The sequence below is a fragment of the Pseudoliparis swirei genome, chromosome 15, assembly GCF_029220125.1.
Source record: "Pseudoliparis swirei isolate HS2019 ecotype Mariana Trench chromosome 15, NWPU_hadal_v1, whole genome shotgun sequence".
Lineage (NCBI taxonomy): Eukaryota > Metazoa > Chordata > Actinopteri > Perciformes > Liparidae > Pseudoliparis > Pseudoliparis swirei.
In genome coordinates this window covers 12,395,732-12,421,995 of record NC_079402.1, presented here as the reverse complement: position 1 = coordinate 12,421,995, position 26,264 = coordinate 12,395,732, and the positions used below count along the sequence as shown (strand labels likewise).

Here is a 26,264-nt window from a genome sequence, read left to right as displayed (position 1 = left end):
TGACCTTTGACCCGATCGATCCCAAAATCTAATCAACTGGTCCCCGGATAATAAACAATCATCCCACCAAATTTCATGCGATTCGGTTCAATACTTTTGAGTTCTGCGAAAGATTTTGACCTGTTCATGACCTTTGACCTTTGACCCGATCGATCCCAAAATCTAATCAACTGGTCCCCGGATAATAAACAATCATCCCACCAAATTTCATGCGATTCGGTTCAATACTTTTTGAGTTCTGCGAAAGATTTTGACCTGTTCATGACCTTTGACCTTTGACCTTTGACCCGATCGATCCCAAAATCTAATCAACTGGTCCCCGGATAATAAGCAATCATCCCACCAAATTTCATGCGATTCGGTTCAATACTTTTTGAGTTTTGCGAATAACACGCATACAAATAAATAAATAAATAAATAAATACACGGCGATCAAAACATAACCTTCCGGCATTTTCAATGCGAAGGTAACAAGGGAACAACCTCATAATTGCACCTGTTCACGCCTCTTAATACATACAATAATATTTAATTTACTTATGGTATTTGTAATAAGTATGGAGCAGAGAGCAAAGCGTGCTGGAATAAGGAGTAATGTCGTAGGTTGCTTAAAAACAAGTTTAATTTCCTTAATTAGAGCGACGCCCATCCGCACCACATGGCGTGTGCTCAGCAATAACATTGGCTGCACAGAAACGACTCGGAGAGGCTGAACAGCGGTATAGTCCCCCTGCACTCTGGCACACAGCGCGAATCGACGTCCTCACACAGCGCGCGTGAGCAGGAGACCCAGGTGAAGGCAGGAGACACCCAGGTGAAGGCAGGAGACCCAGGTGAAGGCAGGAGAGACCCAGGTGAAGGCAGGAGACCCAGGTGAAGGCTGGAGACCCAGGTGAAGGCTGAAAACCCCGGTCCAGTTCCTTCTCCCCGTTTATCTGGACGGCTAGCTTGTCAGCTAACTGTGCGCGTGTTGGCTAAAATGAACGGGCATGAGAACGGTTTCCAAAACAACTCGCTCAACGATGAAGACTGCTTCCTCTTCACGTCCGAGTCCGTCGGAGAGGGACACCCAGGTGAGTGTGTGCGGTGTACCTGCACGTCCCCTCTGCGTAGCGAAGAGCCCAGCAGCGGAAACAAGGTCACGATACGTTTCTGTTCGCTCAGCGTGGTGTGGGTCGGCGGTTCGCCCTCTCCGCTGTCAGTCGGTGTGAAGTGGGAAAGTTTTACAGCTACGTGTGACTCGGCCCAAACACACTAACGAGACGAACTGCGTTGTGTTTACAGGCTGGGGAGTCGCTCGTGTTTCAACTGTGGACGTTAAGTGCGGCTTAAAGCGGCTGCATGCTAACAACACTGCAGCTAACAGTTCAAGCTAACAGGTGTTACGGTTTAACAGGCGACCCTGTTAACTGGTGACTTTGAGTCGTTTTCGTTTATAGCTGTCCTCGCGATTGCCGCATTTCACTGTTACATTTTATGTATCAGAAGATTTGACACTGTATTGAAAAACCAAAGGATACGGTATTCACGAAGACAGCTTTGTGTTATCTTGAAAGTCTTCAGTTACCACGGTGGCCTGTTAAACCGTAACACCGGTCGTTCAGGTCCCGTCGGGTCTGTTGGTGCCTGTCACTCGCATGTAGCTCCACGCTGCTTTCCTCCATGAAGTCACTGCACGAGGTTTTTGTCTCCGAAAGCAAACGGCACGAAACCGTAAACGCGGCCAACGCGTCTTGTATTTAGTTTTCCTTAAGTTAAGTTCGTGAAGCTACTCGCGCTAACGTACAGCGTTGCGTCACTTTATCCTTTGATAGATGTGACGCATCAAGTGTATTGTTGTGCAGTCAGAAATACATGTTTCTTTAGACGGTCAAAACAATAAAACATATATGAGATTCTTTATTGTCTCTGTATTATGCTTACAAAAAAAAATCCGAACCATATGGCTTTTAAAGTATTTTACAACAAAGTAACGATTTTTAATAGAAACACAACATGTGTGTGTGTATATATATATAATACATTTTAAGTGCATGCTCTTGTGTGTGTGTGTAACACATTTAGATATTACCTAGTTGCAGAACAGTAAAAGTGTCGGAAGAGAGCTCAACTAATTAATAATTAACGAATTATACGCTTCTTTTTATTATTTCTATTATGAGTGTAAAGCGCTATATAAATTCGATGTATTATTCTTTATCCTATTCCACTAGAATGGCTTTTACAGAGGGACGGATCAGCATTAATATGGAAGAATGTTCTCGACTGGTTGAACAAGAAAAATTCTTTCCATATCTCTAAACCTATCGGAGTTTGACTTATTAGCATTAGAATAGTGTATTCGCCTCTCCTTCAACATAAAACTTCGATTCGTGTAAACTAATTCTAAATGTTTATATTCTTAGTGGAGTGAAACTCTGCCGGGGGGATAATCTGTTTGCCTAATGTAAACACAGCAAACATCACATTACCGACAACATGTACAGATTTATCAAACAACAACACGTGATGTTTACTAATGTAAATACATAGTAAACATCACGTTACCTACAAAATGTACAGATTTATCAAACAGCAAAACCGACTCATTGCCATATTTGTATTGGTGTTTCCTAAAGTAAAAAGATAATTCTTGTGTTAATCCACAGATAAAATTTGTGACCAAATCAGTGATGCTGTGTTGGATGCACATCTCAGACAAGACCCTGATGCCAAAGTAGCATGTGGTAAGTCATCAGGAAGCTCAGCGGCTGACCAATGAGGTTGATGTTTTAAGTGTTGAAACTTAGTTTGCCACACAATCTTATTGCATCTTTTGTTTTTGAGAAATATTTTCTTCTCTATCTTGTCGTTCCTGTGAGGTATACTCCCATTTAAACTCAGGTCCTAAATCAGAAACTACAATTACCATTTGCAGGTTTTATAGTGTACTCTGATTTCATAGAGGAACATTTTAAAATGACTATGATGTGCACACCTGAATCCTGAAGGCTTTTAGATGGGGAAACTTTCCGGTTTGACAACCTGTTTAACCAGCGACAGCATGCCAGCATATCAATGGGAGCTCAAAGCCCTAATGTGGAACGGTAGATGTCTTCGCCCCGTATACTGCAGATGAGTTGTTTCATGTGATGTTGGGCATCATGCAACAAAAGTTTAAGATTTTAGTGATAGAGCTGCAACAATTTGTCTATTAATCAATTTAAAGACGATGAATAACCAGCAACTTTGATGATGAATGTTTCCTTAATTCCATTTAACCTCTATGTTCTTAATAATCTATTAGTCTTAGTCTTACTCCTATCCCTCACACTGCATAACACTGTGTCCTCAGAGACTGTTGCTAAAACGGGGATGATCCTGCTGGCGGGGGAGATCACCTCCAGGGCCCACGTTGACTACCAGAAGATTGTCAGGGACACAATCAAACACATCGGCTATGATGACTCCTCCAAAGGTACAGTGATAAAACTGAAGCGGTTAGTGTAGTTCATTTTGAGATGTATGCAGTTAAAGCATCTCGCAACAAACTATATAGCTTTGTGCAATGATTCAAGTTCGTGCCACGGAATATTAAGATTTACACAGTTTTGCATTAATTCTTCCAAAGTGTTCATCCGTTCGAGGGAAGTCGTGGCAGTGGTTGAGAATTGTCAGAATATCCAGCGAGAATGATCCCGGATTGTGTTAATAAAAGTAGTCAATTACCAAATGTTTACTGTCATTATACACTTTGAAGACTGAAACCTAAATAAACATTTGAGTAGCCTTTAGGGCAGGGGCGGACAAACTACGGCCTGTTGGGCTTTTAAATCCGGCCAGCGGAGTAAAATGATTATTGGTATAATTATAGTGAAGACCGCTTTAACACTTCTGTTCCCAACTTTAGTTTCCCAAAGCCAGATAACGGCATCAGACCAGCATCTATGTTTCTTAATGCTTATTCATTGCGCAGTGCTCTTTGAGTTGTTCTCCTGCAGCAGACGCTCACCGCCGACCGCACGGCACGTAAAGACCGCTGTAACGCTTTCTGCTGCAGGAGAACACGCACACAAACGGCCTTAAAGAGCGCTGAGCAATAAATATGCATTAAGAAACATAGATGCTGGTCTGATGCCATCATTGTGCTTAAAGAATGGAGAAGCGTTACAGCGCTGCGGGCCATGCTCTACTGGCGTATCAGGCCTTGGGGTGTAAAGAGTGGCTTGGTGAGGATTAACAGGTTAAACTGTTTACTGAGGTTCACTTGTTTTGTTCTCCAGGTTTTGACTATAAGACCTGCAATGTGCTGGTGGCTTTGGAGCAGCAGTCCCCCGACATTGCTCAGGGTGTTCACCTGGATAGAAAAGAGGAGGATGTGGGAGCTGGTGACCAGGTCGGAGTGTTCATATAAATTCCTTTTGTGTTTGATCCACAGCTGGGTAACTAAAGCCAGAAATGTGGCCGTAACCAAGTTCTTGATGGTATTTTGACCTCTTCATGTTGTGATTTGTGACCGCACCTCTCACAGGGTCTGATGTTCGGATATGCCACTGATGAGACTGAGGAGTGTATGCCCCTCACTCTTGTCCTGGCTCACAAGCTCAATGCCAAGATGGCTGAATTGCGCCGAAATGGAACATTGCCGTGGCTCCGGCCCGATTCCAAAACTCAGGTAGGACAAGGAAACGGTGCCTCCACTTCCACACAGTCCCTCGGCTTTACCGATAAAACACTGAATCCCAATGATCTTTTATTGCCAAAGTATTTGTGCTCTGTCAAGGAAACGGAAGAAAATACCTCCAGCATCAAATAATGCATCTCTAAGGCTTAAAGGAGATTCTAAAAGGCTTTATTTTTAATTGTTATGACATGTCATTTTGGACATTACAATGTGTTGGGCTGTCAGCATGTGGAGGTAAACGCAAATGTAGAGCATTAGACGGTCATTTCTTCCACCTGTTTTATTAGATTGCATTGTTCTTGTTTTTCCTCAGGTCACTATTCAGTACAGACAGGATCAAGGAGCCATGGTGCCGCTGCGAGTCCACACCGTTGTGGTCTCAGTGCAGCACGATGAGGCGATATGTTTGGATGAGATGCGCAAATGTCTGAAGGAGCAGGTGGTGAAAGCGGTGGTTCCCAGTGGCTACCTTGATGAGGAAACCGTATACCACCTGCAGCCCAGTGGACGCTTTGTGATCGGGGGACCGCAGGTGAGACGAGTGTTTTAAAACTGTGTACCTCTTTAATTCTTCTGCATAGTAACACCAAGATAAGTGGAATCGACAGACTTCAGCGAACACATGTTATGGTACATTCACAAGACCAAGATGAAAAATCTAAATGATCACAATCGTGTCGATCAAAAATAATTTGTCGGAAACGATCATAAACCTCAAAGTCCTGTGTTTCATCTCTTAGGGTGATGCTGGTCTGACCGGGCGTAAGATCATTGTTGATACTTACGGTGGCTGGGGTGCCCATGGAGGCGGAGCCTTTTCTGGGAAGGACTACACCAAAGTGGATCGCTCTGCTGCCTATGCTGCCCGCTGGGTGGCCAAATCTCTGGTGAAAGCTGGGCTCTGCAAGCGTGTGCTGGTCCAGGTGAGTGGACAATATATCACAATGTTGCCCCAAATCTTTATTTTTATAAAGACTCAACCCTCGAAGGCATCTGTTAAAAGTTAGTTTAGTACACAGAGCAGCGACAGCGCTCTGCTGACAGTCGCTCACAATCCATTTGGTTATCTGCCAGATTCCACTGAAAAAGGTTTTTATCTGCTTTGAAGGTTTGTTTTAAGCAAACAAACTGTGTTTGTTTGTTTGCTTGCTCCTTCCTGTTAGGAGCTTTTTATTTGTAAAGACCCCCCCACCATCCATATGTGCATTTGTCAGGGTTCTTCTAGAGCCCAACTGATACTGGATTTGAAGGATTTATTTATCAATATCAGTATGAAAAATGCAATAACAATAATTCTGCCATAAACGCAACATTAAATAAACTAAATAATAATGCCTTAAACTGGGCTATCGATCATTTATTATGTTTGCTAGTTTCTAAAATATCTCCGGTTTCAGAAAGATTTGTAATGTGTGCATAATCTGTTTCAGGTATCCTATGCTATTGGAATTGCCCATCCACTCTCCATCTCTATCTTCCACTACGGCACCTCCCAGAGGAGCGAGAAGGAGCTGCTGGAAATTGTGCAGAAGAACTTTGACCTCCGTCCAGGAGTCATCGTGAGGTATCCTGCGGTGTCTGATTTATGGATTTGAGCTAACAAACGTGCATTGAGGATAACGTCTGCTTCAGGTTTTTATGAATTATATTCCCTTTTATGTTTCAGGGATCTTGACCTGAAGAAGCCGATCTACCAGCGCACAGCAGCTTACGGTCACTTTGGCCGTGACTTCTTTTCATGGGAGGTGCCCAAGGTGCTGAAATACTGACCCCCTCCTCCTATCGCTGAGCAGGCCGTAGGTGCACTACAGATAAACATGTCTGTCTACTTCCCTCCTTTCTCCTCCTCCCCCCTTTTCCTGCTCCCACACACAGCCACGTCACCACAGCCTCGACTTCATAAAACAACGTTCTCTCTCCGACTTTTTGAACACATCTTTGAGCTAACAAGTATTTCAGTTGCAGATATTAAGTGAACTCCCATGTTGGAACATGTGTGTATAGAGATGTGAGCAGTACTGCCAGCTTTTATTCATCTTTGTGGCACTGCTAGTCACAAGTGGATTGACTTAATCTCTGCAGTATATATTTCAACCATATGTACAGCAGATTTCCAAAACAAGTATATGGATCAGTATTGATTGTGTTTTGTAAGACATTTCTGGTGTTCCTCATCTTTTTAAATTCAGAATCTCACTGAAGTTGTATAATGGATCAGTGGTTGGAATCCTATGCTGCTTTTTACTTTAATGGCAACATGCTAGTTCTCATTTTGCCCAACTTCGTTGAGTTAATGGCATTCTAGCATTGCAAAAACATCAGCGCCGTTCCCCTGACACCCTTAATATCTGTTTTTGAAATGTTGATGGGTCAAACTCTTCTCAATCCATACAAAACCTGCTCATTTCCTTATTTGTGCTGTCCCTTCAGGCCATTTTTTTCTGACGTATTACAGAGAAGTCAGAAGCTGCTAGTGGTTATGTTGGGCTGTGCAATGAAATCACTCCCTTTTTAAAAAATAATTTGGTTGTGAACGTTTCATACAATGTTAAACTTGTCAATGTTCTACTGGCCAAGATATAGACACCATGCAGTACTCCCTACCCAAGACTGTATCTGGGTGTAGCTACAGAGAAACTCAGCCAAGTCACCTCTGGGTAGGGGCTGCATTCATCCCACGGCTAAATCATACTCTCATTTGGAGAATGGTGGTCGACTGTTTGTGAGGCGTCACAGTTTGACCAGCAAGGTCGGGACAATCTAACAGCTGTTTTCCTCTCGGTTGCACATCATCCCACTGCTCTTATTGGCAAGCCCCGCCGTGTGAAGCTGGTTTAGGCAGAGAGGATTAATGAAGGTTGGGCATAGACCTCGAGTAGTTGGGTAAGGATAACCAATTGGTCAGGGCATAGGACCCAACCAAATCAGAACCAGTACCTCGTGCAGCATGGACGCCTGGCCAATCCTAGAACTTGAATGCTGCACAGGCCGGGCTGTGCTAAGAAGAGCTGCAGGATTGATAATTGGGCTCCTGACGCCTTCAGTCTCACCTCCAGTCTCACCTCCAGTCTCACCTCCAGTCTCACCTTCAGTCTCACCTCCAGTCTCACCTCCAGTCTCACCTCCAGTCTCACCTCCAGTCTCACCTCCAGTCTCACCTCCAGTCTCACCTCCAGTCTCACCTTCAGTCTCACCTCCAGTCTCACCTCCAGTCTCACCTCCAGTCTCACCTCCAGTCTCACCTTCAGTCTCACCTTCAGTCTCACCTTCAGTCTCACCTCCAGTCTCACCTTCAGTCTCACCTCCAGTCTCACCTTCAGTCTCACCTTCAGTCTCACCTCCAGTCTCACCTTCAGTCTCACCTCCAGTCTCACCTCCAGTCTCACCTCCAGTCTCACCTTCAGTCTCACCTTCAGTCTCACCTTCAGTCTCACCTCCAGTCTCACCTTCAGTCTCACCTCCAGTCTCACCTCCAGTCTCACCTCCAGTCTCACCTCCAGTCTCACCTTCAGTCTCACCTCCAGTCTCACCTCCAGTCTCACCTCCAGTCTCACCTCCAGTCTCACCTTCAGTCTCACCTTCAGTCTCACCTCCAGTCTCACCTTCAGTCTCACCTCCAGTCTCACCTTCAGTCTCACCTCCAGTCTCACCTTCAGTCTCACCTTCAGTCTCACCTCCAGTCTCACCTTCAGTCTCACCTTCAGTCTCACCTCCAGTCTCACCTTTAGTCTCACCTCCAGTCTCACCTCCAGTCTCACCTCCAGTCTCACCTTCAGTCTCACCTCCAGTCTCACCTTCAGTCTCACCTCCAGTCTCACCTCCAGTCTCACCTCCAGTCTCACCTCCAGTCTCACCTCCAGTCTCACCTCCAGTCTCACCTCCAGTCTCACCTTCAGTCTCACCTCCAGTCTCACCTTTAGTCTCACCTCCAGTCTCACCTCCAGTCTCACCTCCAGTCTCACCTCCAGTCTCACCTCCAGTCTCACCGCCAGTCTCACCTCCAGTCTCACCTCCAGTCTCACCTTCAGTCTCACCTGCATTGTGAAGGCTGACTTGGCTCAGAAGAACATGAAGAGTTTAGCCAAAGAGAAAAGATGTGTGCCAGGAACTCTGGTCAGATACGATGTTTTGAATAGACACCATATGGTTGCCCCGCTGTATCCTCACCATATATTTGCAGAGTTGAGCCTAAACCAGCTGTAAGACTGAGTGAGGTTGGTATTCATCTTAAAATCACCAGTTGGTAGGTTGTCTGAGCTGTGTGTGCAGTTGGTGTGTCTAAAAATGTCTTCATTGTGTAGCTAGGTGGCGCTGTGTCCTCATGTTACTGCGATTCTGATTTTCGGTTTTCGACTGATAACACTGAGGTCTCGTCTCGAGTGCTGCAGAGAAGCTCCGATGGGATCCGTTGGAGTGGCGCTGAGAGCATTTAAAGTAATCTGTCTGAGTGGGCGTCTGGTCAGAGGACTCAACCTCCCAAAGATCTCCGTTACAATGTGTTTGCGTCCTGCAGCTCCTCCACAGAGACCAATGATTGTTGGTGTTGTACAGAGAAACCAGCCTGTTTACATGGTCTCCTGTGGGGGGTTGAGGTTTTTTTAATTTATTTCTTTTTAATCATTTTAAAAAAGTAAGTCTTACTGTGGCTGCTGAATGTGGAACAAGTGCCTGTTGAATCCTCCCCATGTCTCTACCCTGAGGTTGCTAAATCTCCCTCTTCAATAACTCCGACTGAGGAGTCTGATTTGTGGCGTTTCTTTCTCAAAACAATAAACTGCACTCTTCTCTGCTCATTGGCTGGGAGTTCTCTGCTCATTGGCTGGGAGTTTGGATATTTATTTTGCAACATAAAGCACACTCAAGTGTGTTTATGTTCATGTCTCAGTGTACATTGAATCCAACCTTACTTTATAAACGTTCATTATTTAAAACTCATCCGTAAAGGAAAGTTCTGGCCAATAACAATGATGGAAAAAGATGACCACGTCTTTAGGCTGTAAATACAGTCGTTGACAACCTTCAGAGTAGTTTCTCTTATCTTCTAGCTTTTATATTTGTATTGATGTCAGTGATGAACTGATGCACACCGTTACACTTAATGATTTATAGCTACTTTATGTTAAAAGGAATACTAAAGTTCATGTTCAGAAACATGACCATAGAGGTTGGATGCTATCACCAGGTTTATGACAGACTAAAACAGGGTGCTGATGTGAAACTCTTATTGACATGCCAGTGTATGACATATTCATGACATTTTATAAATGCTGCTTTATTGGTCGAAGACCGATCCTGTGATGTTTATTTAACTATAGAGTCATAATACTTCGAAGATAACCTGACTGAAGTTACAGGAAGAAACTTACAAGTGGATGAAGCTCTGCGACCTTTATATGGAGGTTAGTACAAGTTTAAAAGGTACAATTCTCATCAAGTTTCAGAATATTTGTGAAAACTTCAAAAAAAATGTAACTAGGCAAAATCCCAAAATATAGTTGGATATCAAATCGGAAAGCAATGCCACAGGTGTCACGCAGTATGATTAATGTTGAAACATCTGGGTCGTCCCTGGGGACACTGAGCTTTTGGGTCCACCCTGAAATACAGAAATTGAGACATGTTATGTGCCGTTATCTGTTCTAGTTTTAACAAAGATGTATGTTCTAACAAATGGCATAAGATTCTATACCTACCGTAACATTTTAAAGTGTGTTGAGAGGCTTCCAGGCAAATTTGTGACAGTAGAAGACCGTCTGCATGAAGTGGACAAAGTGCACACATGATCACTGCTTAGCATTCAGAAGATAACCAAGTTTACTGCTTGATGCTGGTTTACTTACTCCACATTTGAGGGCAGTAGTCACATCTCTGCACCTGTAGGTTGCCCAAGTGCATGGGTCTGAGTCAGAGGGTTAAACAAAAAAAAGGGCAGTTAATTGATTTGTTGAAAGACAGCAGATCAGATATTTTTATCAATAAACGTTTGCTGCTTAAAAAAAAAAGAAGGATGGAAACGCATCTTCATCGGCTATAAAGCAGTTGGATGGATGAAGCCCTGCACACGTCACTGAAGGGGAGGCAGACCGACCTACGAGAGGAGCCTCCTGCACCTGGCACAGCTGGATGAGAGCGCAGACGGCCTGCGGGGTGGCGTAGCTCAGGATTGCATCCAGCACCGCCTTGCTGAACCTGCCAATCACGGCCTCGCACTGGTCTCGGTAGGAGGAAGGCAAGACACGACACATCTCCCCCAGCAGCTTGATCACGGCCTCCTGCAGAACGGGTCGGAGAGAAAGGTGCATTGTGTCACCCGGACGTCGTCAGTGCTGTCTGGAGGCGTTTAGGTGTCTACACGCGTGTCTGTGCGGGACAAAGGGAGGCTGTGTGCGTTTGTGTGTTTGTTTGTGTGCGTGTGTTCCTTCATTGCATGAGCATAACTCACCTCAGTCCAGTCTTTAGAGATCATGTCCTCCAATCTCTGGATAATGAAAACACAGAGGTAGCATGGTGTGCTGGTCTGCACCTGATTAATTCAAACAGCAGAGGGAGTAAAACACACAGGTGTATATTATTATTATTTTCCAATGTGATTCTTAAAACCTGTACTTTCGTGACATGTTCCCTTTTTGCAGTACCTGAAGGGCCTCCTTGTCCAAATGACTGATCATCTTCTGCTGCGTGTCAAAGGAGCCACAGAGTCCGATGACTTTGCAGACCTCTGCTGGTTTCTGCAGGGAAAGATGTTCTGAGGATGGACGTCGACAGGATGCACTGATACTTTCTGTGATTTATTTTTCTTGTGAAACTCAACGAAGAATATTAATCCAGCATGAAACTCACTGCGACCCCAGCAATGAAGTTGATGACCAGTGGAAGCATCTTCTCCACCTCTTCTTTGCAGAGAGCAGCAGTCGCTGGTCCGGGCAGGTGGTCACACAGATTTTCAATGCCATCCATCATCTTTTTCTAAAAAGAAGCAGTAAATGAGGTAGATTGTGTTCTTTAAACCTCAGGACAATACGGTATTATATTAGTATTATTGAGATCAATCTAAACAACGCTTTTCATTTGAGGGATTCCCTCTTCCAAAGGTCAGAGGAGTGAGTTTAAGTGCTATTATAGATAAAATACTACAGTTCTTTTGTAATTAAATACAAAATGTCCTTCTAAGATTGCATACATTGTGGTGATATCTTATATGTTCTTTAATGAGTCTGTTTTCTTTGCTTAAATCTTATGGAGATTTACAGACCCTGTTGAAGTTGCAACACATTAAACAGACGATAAGATAGATATCGTACAATGTCAATTGCATTTAATATTTTTGTGTAAATATAATGTTACTTGGTATAATAACAGAACTGAGACTTCTTTTTCAGATAATTTACTTTCTAATTGCAGCGATGCAATCCCAACTGACGGTTTTCAGCAAAATAGAGATTATGGTGAGTGCTGATATGTCTATGTGAATACAGATGGTGAATAAATGTATTATAAAAATTATCCAATTAAATTTGTCTCTCTCTGGACTCAGATGTGGTTCCCCACAGACCTGATGGAGCTCAGAGGAAAGAGGATCTTTGAGGTCAAGAGAGAAACAGAAACGTCCTGTTAAATATCATTTATTTAAATTTTTTTCCATTTGGCTTTGCGTCAAAAAGAAAAGAGGATCTTTACTAAGAATGGCTTCAACTAATAAATGAACATGTGTTTGTTATTTAATGAAAGCTATTCAGCCACAGTATGAACACAGTAACATAAATACTATCAGTGAACTAATATTAGTCCTCTGGAATGTTTTTCTGCCACTATTGATACTCACCTGGAGGTCAGCTTTGGAAAACAGGTCAGCAAGGAGTTCAAATAGTTGGGTGCAGTCCTGGCAGACATCCTCAGTCTGATTATAAAGTAAATGTCACATCATGAAAATGGAGTACCACTTCAATCTGATTTAATCACTTACACACACTTGTTGATGCATGAGATGTGAGAAAGGTACTTCTTAATGTTTGTTGTATTTCATGAGGAAGATGTGGCTTCACCAGTTCCTCTCGATTCAAAAGTGAAACTGTAAAAACAACTTGTGAAAGTGTAACTTTAAATATTCTATGAGTGGAACTTTGCTATATTGAATAAACTTCCTGATTTTGAAGAAATGCAAATCTCAGTTCTCACTGTGACAGTTGAACTCATACTGCATCTATATTTGGACCAATATGCCATATATTTACATTCATGTATTTATACTTATATTTACTTTTACTTTGATAATTTAAATACATTTTGATGATAATAGTTTTTACTCAGGTAAGATTTTTCATAAAGTGCTTTCTCTGTCATGCAGTATTGTAATGCTATGGGTACTTTTACTGAAGTAGAAGATCTGAATAATTCCTCCACCACGATAAAATAGGGTGTTAAATGCATTATAACGAACACTTTTATGTGTACAACATTCTTTATTGACCATTTCTAGAAAGTAACCGTGGATCCCTGAATTTCTTGCAATTAAATGTATTTGTTACCTGAAGTTATATTTGTTGTTTGGTAAGTCGTGTCTAGTATGTTGTTAATCGGTGGGATAAGGTACATTATACGTTGAAGCTGTGCATCATAAATATGTATTTTGTTATTCGTGTTTTGCATGAATAATATAACAATATATAAGAATGGTGAACTTACAGCTCTCAGGGCATCTGGAATACTTTGCAAACCATCGATGTGGAAAGCCGAATTCAGAGCTGCAGGGGGAAATATTCATTAATAATGATCTTCATTGTAATGTCTCATCACTTTACTTTTTTTTACTCAATAATTCATCATCCTAGTACATATTCTCACCACAGCCTTGAAGACCAGCGAAGAGAATCAAAGCCATCTTGAGCAAAGTCATCATGTTATTTTCAGGCTTTTAGTTGAATGTCCTCCCTCCTGACATCTGAACAGGGAACTGTGAGCGTCCTGAAGTTTATACCTGACAGAGCACAGCCAGATTATGATTGGTGGATTGATGATGTGATATAATTTTTTTCGGCACAGCGGTACAGTTTTTTTTCTCTCTCGATACCTCACTAAGCTAATATTAGTCAAGCTTCATATTCAGTTCCTCACACCAAGCTGCAAAAACCTCACATTCTTTATTTTAAAGATTCGGTTGTTTAATTATAGATGTACTGTAGTTCTATTCAGAATATGCAGTGGCCGCATTGTGTCACCTCAATCAATGAAATGTATTTCAAGAGAGTCAGACAAATCCAACTGATAACAGAACCTCATTTTTAATAGAAATTTAGTCAAAATATGGTGTGCACTTTATTTTACTGAGGTGTGCTGGCTCAGCAGAGGTAATGTCCTGAAGAGATGTTTTGAGTTTAGAGCAGAAGTGAAGAAATTCATGGAAGGTGGCAGAACGGATGTTTCTGAACTTGATGCTCCAAGATGGGTTATGGACATTGCTTTCCATAACACAGTAAACATCCTGCTCATTAGTCCCTGTCCACTTAGGTCCCCTCGCTTGCTCTTGTCCTCGCCCAGATTGGTTAGTGTTTTTTGCATATCAGCATTCAGCCTCAAAGTGCTGGTTCATATGGTTGAGTTCTCATACTAAAGTATATATTTCAGCTTGTATTTTTACAATCTGCATAAAGTCTGACAACATGGAGCAACACTAGTTAAGTTTAGTGAACAGCGGAGACCAATCCGATCCTCCACACTCATGGACTCACAGCCTTGGAGGTGCAAATCCCACAAAGTCTGTGAGGTTTAGGCCTGTCCTGCTGTGCCAGAGGTATCTTGCACACATTTTAGCACTTTATGCAGAGGTCCAATGAGTCCACATTTCTCCAGACTTTTCCCAAGGGAATTACCCACAATTCATAGCAATGTGACATTTAACACAGGATCATCGTAGGAAGAAAAACAGGAAAGCCCATGAGTGTTACGCCTGGCTTCCATTTACACAGAAACATTAAGTGTAAAAGATGGTACAAACACATAACAAGCAGAGGAATGCAAAACGAAATAATATTACGCAGCTTTTTTCATCAAGCATTATTTTGTTATTAAAAACGGATTTGACAAAAACTAATAATTAGATTATTTGACAATTATTGAGCCTATACACGTTTTTTGAAGTGTCATCAACATGTCTGCTTCTCTTGCGCCACCCTCAGGCAAAACGTTGCGTTTGTTGTCCTCATGGTGAAGGTCTGAGAATGACAAAGCATCTCCATTTATGTCTTCCATCGAATAGATTTATTGTGCGTAATGATCAAATGGTCGTAGCCTAACTTCACAAAATAAATACTCGCTGGAATATTACTCTGCAGTGCAATGTATTTTGTGTCAACCACAGAAGTTTAACATGGTTTCCACCAACACATCACATCATAATATACTTTTAAAAAACAGTGTGGATCTCCCTATTTCCCCAATAAGTCCCATAGGTCTAGCAGGAATGAGTAAGTACTTCATACGTAGTCACTTCTTCAAAATGATTAGTTGTAGCTCAAGTGCTTTTGGTTGACTGCACGTCGTGCCTTATAACCATTTACTTGACTTGGAAGGTTCCCGGAATATGTATCTTTGCTTATCTTTATGACCAGTAGTTTATGGTAGATCAAATGTGTGCTTCCAGTCATTCACATCTCTGCAGCAGAATTGTGCATATCTGAAATGGTATACTATACAGGGACTAGCTTGAAGTCACTATATTTGTGCACAATAATAATGTAGAATTGTACTTCCTGTAGTTAGATAAGTGGCCTGTAACACCCTTTAAAGGAAGTAAAAACCAGAGGTGTGAACAGAATGAGAGTTTTCGCATTGTTCGTGTGCTGTTGACTGTTCAAAGTATGTGGCGTCACAATGGCTGTCACGCGCCGGGATTTCACCGTCTCAACATTTCATTGATTCCTTCTGACTTTTCAATTCAGTTTATTTGTATAGCCCATTTTCACAAATTACAAATTTGTCTCAGAGTGCTTTACAATCTGTACACATAGACATCCCTGTCCCAGAACCTCACATCGGATCAGGAAAAACTCCCAAACAACCTTTCACTGGGATAAAAGGGAAGAAACCTTCAGGAGAGCAACAGAGGAGGATCCCTCTCCAGGATGGACAGGTGCAAGAGATGTCATGTGTACAGTCGGTACTTTTTATGTGCGTCATCTTTGCATTTAGAATCTCTTTGATGATATTCTGTACATTTCTGCATGTTTAAGAAGAGCTCCGTGTGAATTCTACAGGCATTTCTTTGCTGAGTGTGTTTCACCTGCAACATGGAGATGCTGGAGCCTTTTGGTCTTTGCTGTTTTCAACTGTAAACAATCCCCAAAAGATATTAGCTACATTTTACAAATTAGAGCTGATGCAGTAATGAGGCTCACTTGCAACCTCATATGCGAAGCAATACACAATATCCCTGTGCTATCAAAGCTCAGAATTAATAGGTGAGTTGCCATGATGTTAAAAATAACTTTTGATTCCTTAAACACTGATTAATTGCTCATCTACATGGAAATAAAACTCCTACACATTTGCCGAGCTCTGCTGGCCATCTTTCTAAACTTTTCATGCGGATCAAAAAGGGCAAAAAAATAATAAAACCCAGTAACTTCAAATCAGTGCTTAGCTTAGTCACATGGATACATGAAATTATGGCACGGAAATATCCATTTGATTGCAACAACAATCATGACCACAACCGTAATATCAGTATATTTATTGACAAACATTTGAACTTAATGAAGAATTTTGGAGTGTAAATGCTAAACATGACAACATGTGATGCACACATGGGTGAATTAAAGGAGGACACAAGTATAGGCTATCCATCCAGCATGTCTACAATGAAGCTTATTGCTCTCTGAACTTATTTTGTCTTTGTGTGAAAAAAATAAAAACATGAAAAAACAATGTGACCATATGTTCCTCAAACGGGCTTTTCTCACGACTGCTGTTTATTTAATGGCATAAGAGACCTAAATATATATTAATGCTCTGGTGAATTCACACACAATAAACAAAAATAAAGAGTTCCCAGTTGTAAGAACAAATACATGTATTCTAAGAACCCAAACACAGCTCGGCTGTTCGTGCAAACTGATGCTCATATTTTCTAACCTCAGTCATTTTGGCTTTCACGGTGGTGCGTGGGACTCAGACAGGAAGTCTATTGTATTCTTTGCCCTTTTATTGCTAAGTTTCACTTTTGTCTATGGATGTTTCCTAAAGAACTGATGTTTTTTAGTACTATTTCATATTAATTTGTGAAAATTGTCTCTACGTTCATTAGGCCTCAGGTTTGCAGATAGATGGCCAGACACATAATCCTGCAGTTCTTTTCTAGCTTAATATGCATCGGGTTTCAGGAAATTGATTGGAGTCTAATCACAAATAAGATAAGATTTCCTGCATGTTGGAAACTCCTTCTTGCATAATCAGTCTGGGGGAAGAAACCTTGCATTTATTAACTACGGCTCCAAGTACAATGCTTCCTTATTACGTCGGACAATTTATAAACCAAGTCATGTTAGTAGAACTGGCGTGAATGACTCATACATTGTCCAAAACAGCTCTACTTCCTGGACTACGGGGAATTACACTTAAAACGAATATAACTATGAGGTGTTATTAAAGCTCCAGCTCACCAAATTTACAAAATCTGGCATTTTCAATTTAACTGTATTATTGGTTTTGAAATTCTTGTTCTCGGGACTGTACAGAATTGTTGTGTGATTGTAAAAGCACAATTTCCCGCCCTCTCCGGTCAAATATATACAAAACACGCTCTCTAAACTAGAGAAATGTGATTGCTTGCTGAACCTTGAGGTTGAGTAACAATGTTTCAGCTATTGCTGTTGGTTTCCGTTATTTTTGACATCCTTCAAAGAGGGAACTGAAGACGAGTAGTGCAACTGTCCTGTAGATGTTGCAAACACAAAGATGTGCTGACAGAAAAGAGACCCTGCACTGTGTTCTCAAACAGGCAAACTGCACTCTCATTGAAATTGGGGAACGCGAAAAGTGATTTTGAATATTTTTTCTTGTGAATCAAAACTGTAGTTCATCCTACATTTCCTTACAGACAAGTTCTGTCCATCAGTTGTAGTCACTGAGGCTCTCTTTAGTTTCTTTAAGATATCTGTTCAACCTCTTTGTCAACTTTTAAAAAATGCCTACTGTTGCAAATGAACCATAACAAATTTGTCTTTAAACTTCCTTGAAAAAAAGAAGTCTATTGTGTGCACATCTGGCCCCGCAGTCGGACAGCAGGAGAGGTCAACACCTGTCCAACATCCCAAAATATCCTATAGTCTACAGCTGTTTTGGACTCAAATAGTACATTATGTAATCCTCTCAAAAGCCTGTTATTCATGTTACCAATGGCTGTCATCAATGAGTTAGTTCTTATCAGTCAGGCTGATCACGGCAGATGAACTTTGTTTTGGGTATTTGTTACGTGACAATTTTGCATGGCAACCATGAGAACGCCTTTGTATCTAATTATAGCCACAGGACTCCCCCCACACACACACACGCATACACTTTTAAGGTTTTGCATATCTGTCTTTCCTTTTCCTCATTGCTCCACCATGGCTCACACATGAAACCTATTACATATTACCTATTACCTGTGATGCTCAGTGGCTTACTGCTGCACTGGTGTGCATTACAAACCTCCACCTAACAAAAAAAGGGGGAAATTGCAAGTCGGGCTTTTTTCTTTCATTCAGAGGCTTAAGATGAATCACCTCTTATTTGTAATTAGTTACGAGATAAAAAGTGTATATTCCTTCCCCTTTTCAATTAGTTTCTCAAGTTCTTCAGTTTCCGTGTGGTAACACGGAAGACCAACCGCCACAGCATGGCAACATCAGTGAACAAAAGTTAAGTTAAGTGGCACAAATAAAGCCATCCAAATGCTACACATGTATTTACTGTTGGCTATCATAATAGGAAAACTGGGCTGCAAAATATTTTCCCAGTGTGAAAAGACTGGGTCCAGTTATGTCAAATAATATCCAAAACAATTACAGTGTGTATGATTTCTTGCAAGAAGAGAAGAAGTACATATACTTTTAAAATGGTTCTAAAATGCTCCTTCAACACATCAACATTCAAACTATAATATTGAAGAGACATATTTATTAAAATAGCTTAATACTAAAATTCTTAATTACTCATAATTGCATTACACTGCAATGGCTTACGATGACCACTATCACTACCGCCGCTGATACAGGTAATTAAAGTTTTCCAAATGAAACGTGTGATACAAACAATAATTGATAAGAGTTAAGAAAGAGAGAGAGATGAGGAAGAAGGAACTTCTCTTTACTAACAGGAACCTCACCTAGACAACTTCCAAGGAAGCCTCGCCCCTCCAGCTGAATATAAAAACGATGGCAGCGCCACCAACTCCACATCTCCAAGAGCATCGACAATCTTCACAGACACAGGTGACGAGATTTGCTTTTTGTTCTGGATGCTTAGATATATTTGATGTTTCATGGTGTTGAAGATTTTTATTTTTTTTACTTTTTACAAATACAATGAATTCAGTTTGAATTCTGACTTTAATATATTTGTTTTAGACATGCTTGTCTCTGCACTTCTTGTGCTGGGCATCGGCCTGATGCCGGCCCACTCCGAACCTGCAGGTAGGCGACGTCTCTTCAGGATGTAAACACGTTTCTAATCGCCACCGACATTTGTCTGTTACATAGGGGTCAGGTTTTAAATAATTTTGTCAGAATGGATGAACAATTTGATGAGTTTGTTGTTTCTTTGCAGGAGAACACCTCGGCAGCCCTCTCCTTCAGCAGTGTTTTGAGGAGGCAAAGAAAGTCGTCGATGATGCCTACAAGTACTCCAGAGAAGAGTACGTTCATTTTATAGAATCTCACAAAGTAAAAATAGGTTATCTTTCAAATTAATTCAGGAGAAATACACACTGAAAAGCTATGTATTTGCCATGCAATCTTATTATTTCTGTAATTCCGCAGTTCAGTAATAACTAGAAAAGGTTACGGGAGTTCCAAGAAATACCACAATTTGGACGTACCACATTTTTTTGACTGTGTGACGTTTTTTCATCCAGGAGTCTGAGACGAGTCCGCCGGGAGATGGTGCGTCCTCACGATGCTCTTCGTCTCCTCAAGCAGCCTCGTGGTGAGACACGCTCAGCTGTGAGATCTGCAGACTACATGGCACAAACCCTCCGTCTGCTGCACGAGAGAGTTCATCATGTGCACAAGCGCACGCTCAACGCAACAGGTGAGACAGATCAAGCAAAGAGAGCACACACACACACACATGGTTGAGGATTGGATATTAACTGTTTTGTAATGTGATATACACATCTTGGCACATTCTTAAAATGACTTTCATCTTTTAGATTTGCTTACCGCAGAGGACCTGAGAAAGCTTGCTGAGATAACGGGTTGTTCGGCTCGAGTCCGTATTCCATCGTGCCGCACAACGCCAAACCTTAACAAGTATCGCACAGTCACCAGCGTCTGCAACAACCTGTAAGAGAAAACAATCCAGTGACGTAATAACCGGTTTCAAAAACTCACCCATTAAAATTCCTGAAGCGTTTTTTAATGTATTTTGAACAACTTCTGTAACATAATCTTGGACATAAGAAAATAGATACAAGTTTGCATGGAAAGATTATTTCAAATATAATACTTTTCTCAAAAACCAGGGACCTTTTAACATAACCAAATGTCTCCATTATCAACGTTGGTTGTTAAATGTGATGAATTAATAGAAGATGTGCATTGAGTTCATTGTCTGTGAGATTGAGTGCTGCTAACGTTCAGAAGAAATGCTTGTGAAATACACCTGAACATCTTAGGCGGTATACCGCAGAAGATGTGTTCATCTCCCTGGGATTTCTCAAGCGTTGTTTCCAAACATTTCTCCTTTTTGACTTTTAGGAAAGACCCTCGCCGCGGAGCCTCAAACACCCCCTTCGGCCGCTGGCTACCTGCCGAATATGAAGACGGCGTCTCTCAACCGAGAGGCTGGAACAAAAGCCGAACGTTCAACAACTTCATGCTCCCATTGGTACAACCTGGACATCTCAGACGAATGCTTTGACCAATATACATGAATGCTGATTTAAAACCAAACTGTTTTACTCTCAGGTGCGACAGGTGTCCAACAACATCCTAAGCACAACCGACGCGGGTGTCGTCAACGACAGAGAATACACTCACCTGGTGACCCTGTTTGGTCAGTGGAACGACCACGATCTCACCTTCACGCCCTTCTCGCCCAGCATCCGCTCCTTCAGCAACGGGATCAACTGTGATGAGAGCTGTGAGAAAACTGAGCCGTGCATCCCCATCGCGGTTCGTGTGAAAAGCCAAACCCAAGCACAGAGATGTTGCATTCACTAAAGGGTTCCCTCCGTAAACATTGCTCTTTTCCCGACAAACAGATTCCCCGCGGTGACCCCCGCTTGCCCACGGGCCCAGACAGCTGCATACCTTCATTCAGATCCGCACCTGTTTGCGGGACGGGAAACTCGGCCTTCAACTTCGGAGGAGAGCCCAACCAGAGGGAGCAGATCAACGCCCTGACAGCCTTCCTGGATCTAAGCCAAGTCTACGGCTCTGATGAGAAGCTTGCCCTGTTTCTTCGCGACCTCGAAAATGATGGCGGCCTCCTGCGTGTGAATGCAGAGTTCAGGGACAACAGGCGTGAGCTGCTGCCCTTTAGCCCCCTCCAGGCCAACATTTGTGCCACTCGCAAACGAGTCACCAACGACACCAACGCCCGAGAGGTGCCCTGCTTCATTGCAGGTGAGTCGTCTCGCAAGTTCACTGGAACTATCAGCTTCGTGAATGGTATATTAATCATTTATTGAATCTTAAAAGATCAGTAATAGGCTGTAAATGTTGTAAGAAGGATTTGGGGTTGCTATGTTTTGAAAAAGCGATGTGGGTATTGTCGCGAATTATTTTGAGAAAACAATGACCCTTTGCTAACATGTATGACTGCAGACTGCACGCTGATTAGAAAAAAAGTTTCTCATACAGAACCATTTGTGTCACTGCAGTCAAAATGATTAAAAAAGAGTTTTCACTTCAATTACCATCAAATGTGCATTTTAACAATTGGGCATTTATTTTAAATCCAGTGGTGATCAAATGCTCTTAGTCATGTCTGATAACTGATGTATAAAGCATTAGTAATTAATTATTTAATCATGAATGAATCCATTATTTTCTGCGCATAAACTCCTCATAAAAAGAGGTGAGGAGAGAACACGATTTGATGTGGACATTTCTGTTTGCAAGGCGACGTCCGTGTGGACGAGAACATCGCGCTGACGTCCATTCACACGCTGTTCATGCGTGAGCACAACCGCCTGGCCCGTCAACTGAAGAGACTAAACCATCAATGGGACAGTGAGACACTCTACCAAGAGGCCCGCAAGATCATGGGTGCTTACACACAGGTGGGTAAACCTGAGAGTCAGTGAGCAATCATGACTCTGTTTTTACAGGTGAAACGCACGCGTCATGCACTCCGTTGTCTTTCACTCAGAATAGATCCCCGTCTCTCTCAGGTGTTTGTGTTCAGGGACTATCTGCCTCACATTGTGGGCGTCGACGCGATGCGCAGACAGCTCGGCCGTTACCCCGGCTACAATTCTAGCGTGGACCCCAGCATCGCCAACGTCTTTTCAACAGCAGCTTACCGCTTCGGCCACTTGGCCATCCAGCCGTTCTTATCCCGCCTGGATGCAAATTACAGAGAGAACCCTCTTCTTCCCAGTGTTCCCTTGTTCAAGGCCTTCTTCGCGCCCTGGAGGATCGTCTTTGAGGGTGAGTTGCACAAAGAGACGGGCGGCAACTCGTCAACCGCTCTTCCTCAAACTGTCGCCCTACTTTGACTCGTTCTCTCCAGGTGGCATCGAGCCTCTGCTCCGGGGTTTGATCGGCCGTCCTGCTAAACTGAACACTCAGGATCACATGATGGTGGACGCTCTGAGGGAGAAGCTGTTCAAGTTTGTGATAGATCTGGCTTTGGACTTGGGCTCTCTCAACATGGCGCGGGGCCGTGAACACGGCTTGCCTGGTACAACCTTCACTCTGACCTTTTGCCTTTTCTAATGTTTCTTCTCTTTTCTAAACGGTCCTCATCCTCTCCTTGCTGACGTGTTCCTTGTTCTTCAAGGTTACAACGCCTGGCGCAATTTATGCGGCCTGTCTCAGCCCAGGAATCAGGCGCAGCTCGCTCAGGTCTTGAACAACAGGGACCTGGCTCGCCGGATGCTGCGGCTCTACGGTACGGCCGACAACATCGACGTCTGGATGGGAGGCGTGGCAGAGCCGTTCGTCCGCGGCGGCCGCGTGGGGCCTCTGTTCGCCTGCCTCATCGCAACGCAGTTCCAGAGGATCCGCCAGGGGGACAGGTCAGTGTGTGTGTGTGTGGATGCATGAAGTGATGCTCACAAAAGAAAATGTGTATTTCAAACACAGTCTCTGTTGACACTTATCTCTTTTTCGAAAAAAATCAGGCTGTGGTACGAGAACTCGGGCGTCTTCACCGCGGCTCAGAGATCTGCTCTGTCCGCGGCCTCCATATCCAGGATCATCTGTGACAACACCGGTATCACGTCTGTCCCCGCTGACGCCTTCAGCGTCCTCTCTCGCAGGAACCGGCTCGTTCGCTGCTCCAACGTCCGACGCCTGAACCTCTCAGCCTGGAGGGAGAGAGCGTGCACAGGTGAACCAGCGCGCCGCCAAACTTTCTGACTATGACTTTCTACTCACAATCATAAGTCACCTGCTGTATTTTTCATTCTGTTTTTAACCTGGTGTGTTTATTTCTTCTTTATACGTGTGGTGTTTGATCTTGCAGGCCCGGGTGATGACTGTAATGAAGTCAGTGAAAATGAGGTCGGTTTAACTACTAACAAGCGGTAGCCAAATTTTAAGAGCACAATGAAGCCAGAAATAAGTTCAGATCATGACACTTAACTTTGAGTCATCTTGGTGACGGTGTTGCAGCTAATCTCCTCGGCTCCATTCCATGCACATTTGGATCAGATCTTAGAACTACGAGACTAATGAAGTTTAACGTCTATATCTTGATGTACAGACTGTGAAGAAGAAGACGACCCAGCCAGACCAGAAGGACCTCCAGGAGCTCCAGGCCCTCCTGGACAACGAGGTAATCTCTTCAGTTATTGTCTGTTCAAACTTCTGTAGCTGGTCGATCGTGCAAAACATGATATGAAACGAACGCCATCATCACGACACATTTACCCCACGTATCAAACAAACAAGCTCAGCCTCAGCATCTTCTGGTCAACTCATATGAAGTACATGAAATATAAATGAACATTAACATACGTCATGAACAGATCGTATAATGCTCTCTACAGCACACCCATCTGTTATCCTTATTTATTTAACTTACACTGCACCTTCAGGTCCTTTAGCTTTATTATCGTGTAACTACTGTTCTCCTATCTTAATTTAATAAAAGAAATCTCTTTTTTCATGAGGATTTTCTGAGAAATATTTCATTAATTGAACAATGCAACATGTTTTAGAAGATGATCATGTTGTATAACAATGATGTTCAAATTAACTATGTAGTGGAGTACAAACTACAGTATGTGTCTCTAAAATGTAGTGGAGTACCAGTATAAACTATTCTCAAGTATATCATGTGAGCGCTTTACTTACATCCACTGAATAATTCATAATGTAGCACCAGATCAAAAATGAATTGTATGAGTAGATTCAAAGTCAATATGTAATCTATACTTGTGTTCCTCTGCAGGTCCAATAGGACCCCCAGGCCCTCCCGGAGAGATAATACTCAACCCCAATGCTACACAGTCCCAATCTGGCTTCTCCATCCTTCTGGGCGAGCACAACCTATCTTCAGAGAAAATCATTCATTTCCGCCAAGTCCAGTACAACGAACAGAACCTTTACAGCACCAATACGGGCCTGTTCACGTGCGTCACCCCCGGTGTCTATCAGTTCAGCTTTCTCATCATTTCCATTGTCCGTGTGGGAGATGTGGACCTGAAGGTTAATTCCAAACAGGTGCTGCGCGGTTTCAAGGTTTATCAGGGAGGTAGCCACCTGTCATCAGGTGACACGTTGCTCCAGCTGGAGGCGGGAGACAAAGTGTGGCTGGAGGCCAGCAGCGGGACCATCGGCCTGAGCACCAAAAGCTACTTCTCGGGACACTTGGTCTTCGCGGCGTGACACAAACGCCCTCCAGACCGAACCTCTACCCTCTCCCAGTGCTGTCTGCTTCAGGCTCTGTTTGTTCTCCTCTCAGCATCTTTTCACTTATCTTCACCTTCCATTAATCATATCAAATATCTATTATTAGTAATGTTGTTTGGTTTTTGTACCAGACGAGGGAACATCACATACAACTCTACACATTCTTTTATTTTTCTGTCAAATTAACAAATATTCGCCGAATGATAATGAAATGTGTTGCTGCTAATCGCCTCAACTCTGTTACATCATTCAGGCTATTGGTCCACAATTTAGTCAGTTCAGAAAATATTTGGCAATGATCAAATGTAAGATTGCCTTGTAATGTGTGTTGTGCTTTTCTGTGTGGCTTTTTATTTTTTTACTGAAAATATATGTTGTTTTTTCTGTTTTATGAATAAACTATAGAAACTGATCCCAAACCTGTTACTGAGTTCATATTTCTGAGACATCAGGAATTCTTTCATGGAAATATTTCAAAATATAGGAATTGCATGTTTGGCAAGTGGAATGATTCTGCGGGGATGATGCTAAAAGAAATATCAAGCCGGGATACTTTGCATCACAGAAATATATTTAAACTTAACAAAACATCTCCGTAACTTTAATTTTAATATTGACTTTAGTTATTGAAATGGAACAACAGACGCCAAAGAGCAATCATCATTTTAACTTTCCAAGTGTCTCCTGCAGATGGAGCCATCGTTCTTCTTGTGTTGATGTGTGACGTGTGATGTGTCATAACTGCTTCATTCTGACAACAAGCCCTTGAAAGCATTCCATCTGAAAATATATTTACATCGGTGTTGCATTTTAAATTGTTTCATTTTAAATCTCTAGTTTATTTTTTTAGCAACCGTCCTGCATCCGAACACAACCCAATGCGTTTAGTCAAGAAACGATTTATATACACATACACTACCGTTCAAAAGTTTGGGGTCATCCAGACAATTTCGTGTCTTCCATGAAAACTCACTTTTATTTATCAAATGAATTGAAAATTGAATAGAAAATGTAGTCAAGACATTGACAAGGTTAGAAATAATGATTAATATTTGAAGTATTAATTTTGTTCTTCAAACTTCAAGCTCAAAGGAAGGCCAGTTGTATAGCTTATATCACCAGCATAACTGTTTTCAGCTGTGCTAACTTAATTGCATAAGGGTTTTCAAATCAGATATTAGTCTTCTAAGGCGATTAGCAAACACAATGTACCATTAGAACACTGGAGTGATAGTTGATGGAAATGGGCCTCTATTCACCTATGGAGATATTTCATTAGAAACCAGACGTTTCCACCTAGAATAGTCATTTACCACATTAAC

General features: G+C 42.3%; 4 protein-coding genes across 11 annotated transcripts; 2 read left to right on the top strand and 2 right to left on the bottom strand.

Moving 5' to 3' along the window:
- The first annotated feature begins 638 nt into the window (after nt 1-638).
- On the top strand, nt 639-6,875 carry mat2aa (methionine adenosyltransferase II, alpha a). Of its 2 annotated transcripts, XM_056433073.1 has the most exons (10): nt 639-814; nt 893-1,073; nt 2,649-2,726; nt 3,335-3,457; nt 4,263-4,375; nt 4,511-4,654; nt 4,977-5,195; nt 5,404-5,586; nt 6,094-6,227; nt 6,330-6,875. In XM_056433073.1, the coding sequence occupies exons 2-10, from the start codon at nt 980-982 to the stop codon at nt 6,430-6,432; spliced, it is 1,191 nt and encodes a 396-aa protein (XP_056289048.1). In that variant the 5' UTR covers nt 639-814; nt 893-979; the 3' UTR covers nt 6,433-6,875. The 2 variants fall into 2 exon arrangements, with proteins under 2 accessions (XP_056289048.1, XP_056289047.1); XM_056433072.1 differs by having other exon boundaries at nt 639-1,073.
- Nucleotides 6,876-6,963: 88 nt separating this feature from the next.
- LOC130205604 (uncharacterized) lies at nt 6,964-9,475 on the bottom strand. 7 transcript variants are annotated; one of them, XM_056433079.1, is made up of 3 exons: nt 8,554-9,475; nt 7,954-8,493; nt 6,964-7,893 (listed from the first exon to the last, which is right to left on the bottom strand). In XM_056433079.1, the coding sequence occupies exons 1-3, from the start codon at nt 8,701-8,703 to the stop codon at nt 7,588-7,590; spliced, it is 996 nt and encodes a 331-aa protein (XP_056289054.1). In that variant the 5' UTR covers nt 8,704-9,475; the 3' UTR covers nt 6,964-7,587. The 7 variants fall into 7 exon arrangements, with proteins under 7 accessions (XP_056289054.1, XP_056289052.1, XP_056289053.1 ...); XM_056433077.1 differs by having other exon boundaries at nt 6,964-7,929; nt 7,966-8,493; XM_056433078.1 differs by having other exon boundaries at nt 6,964-8,025; nt 8,074-8,493.
- A 561-nt stretch (nt 9,476-10,036) lies between these two features.
- LOC130205665 (prosaposin) lies at nt 10,037-13,570 on the bottom strand. Its single transcript, XM_056433165.1, has 10 exons — nt 13,505-13,570; nt 13,346-13,404; nt 12,486-12,560; nt 11,504-11,629; nt 11,299-11,391; nt 11,106-11,186; nt 10,752-10,935; nt 10,504-10,562; nt 10,357-10,416; nt 10,037-10,259 (listed from the first exon to the last, which is right to left on the bottom strand). Exons 1-9 carry the CDS (start codon nt 13,557-13,559, stop codon nt 10,366-10,368), a joined length of 783 nt encoding a protein of 260 aa, XP_056289140.1. The 5' UTR covers nt 13,560-13,570; the 3' UTR covers nt 10,037-10,259; nt 10,357-10,365.
- A 5,659-nt stretch (nt 13,571-19,229) lies between these two features.
- mpx (myeloid-specific peroxidase) lies at nt 19,230-25,354 on the top strand. The gene is made up of 15 exons (XM_056432371.1): nt 19,230-19,329; nt 19,463-19,550; nt 19,770-19,945; nt 20,067-20,199; nt 20,614-20,743; nt 20,824-21,030; nt 21,120-21,483; nt 21,982-22,142; nt 22,254-22,512; nt 22,595-22,765; nt 22,865-23,102; nt 23,208-23,416; nt 23,552-23,589; nt 23,792-23,863; nt 24,482-25,354. Exons 1-15 carry the CDS (start codon nt 19,266-19,268, stop codon nt 24,488-24,490), a joined length of 2,319 nt encoding a protein of 772 aa, XP_056288346.1. The 5' UTR covers nt 19,230-19,265; the 3' UTR covers nt 24,491-25,354.
- The last annotated feature ends 910 nt before the right edge of the window (nt 25,355-26,264 follow it).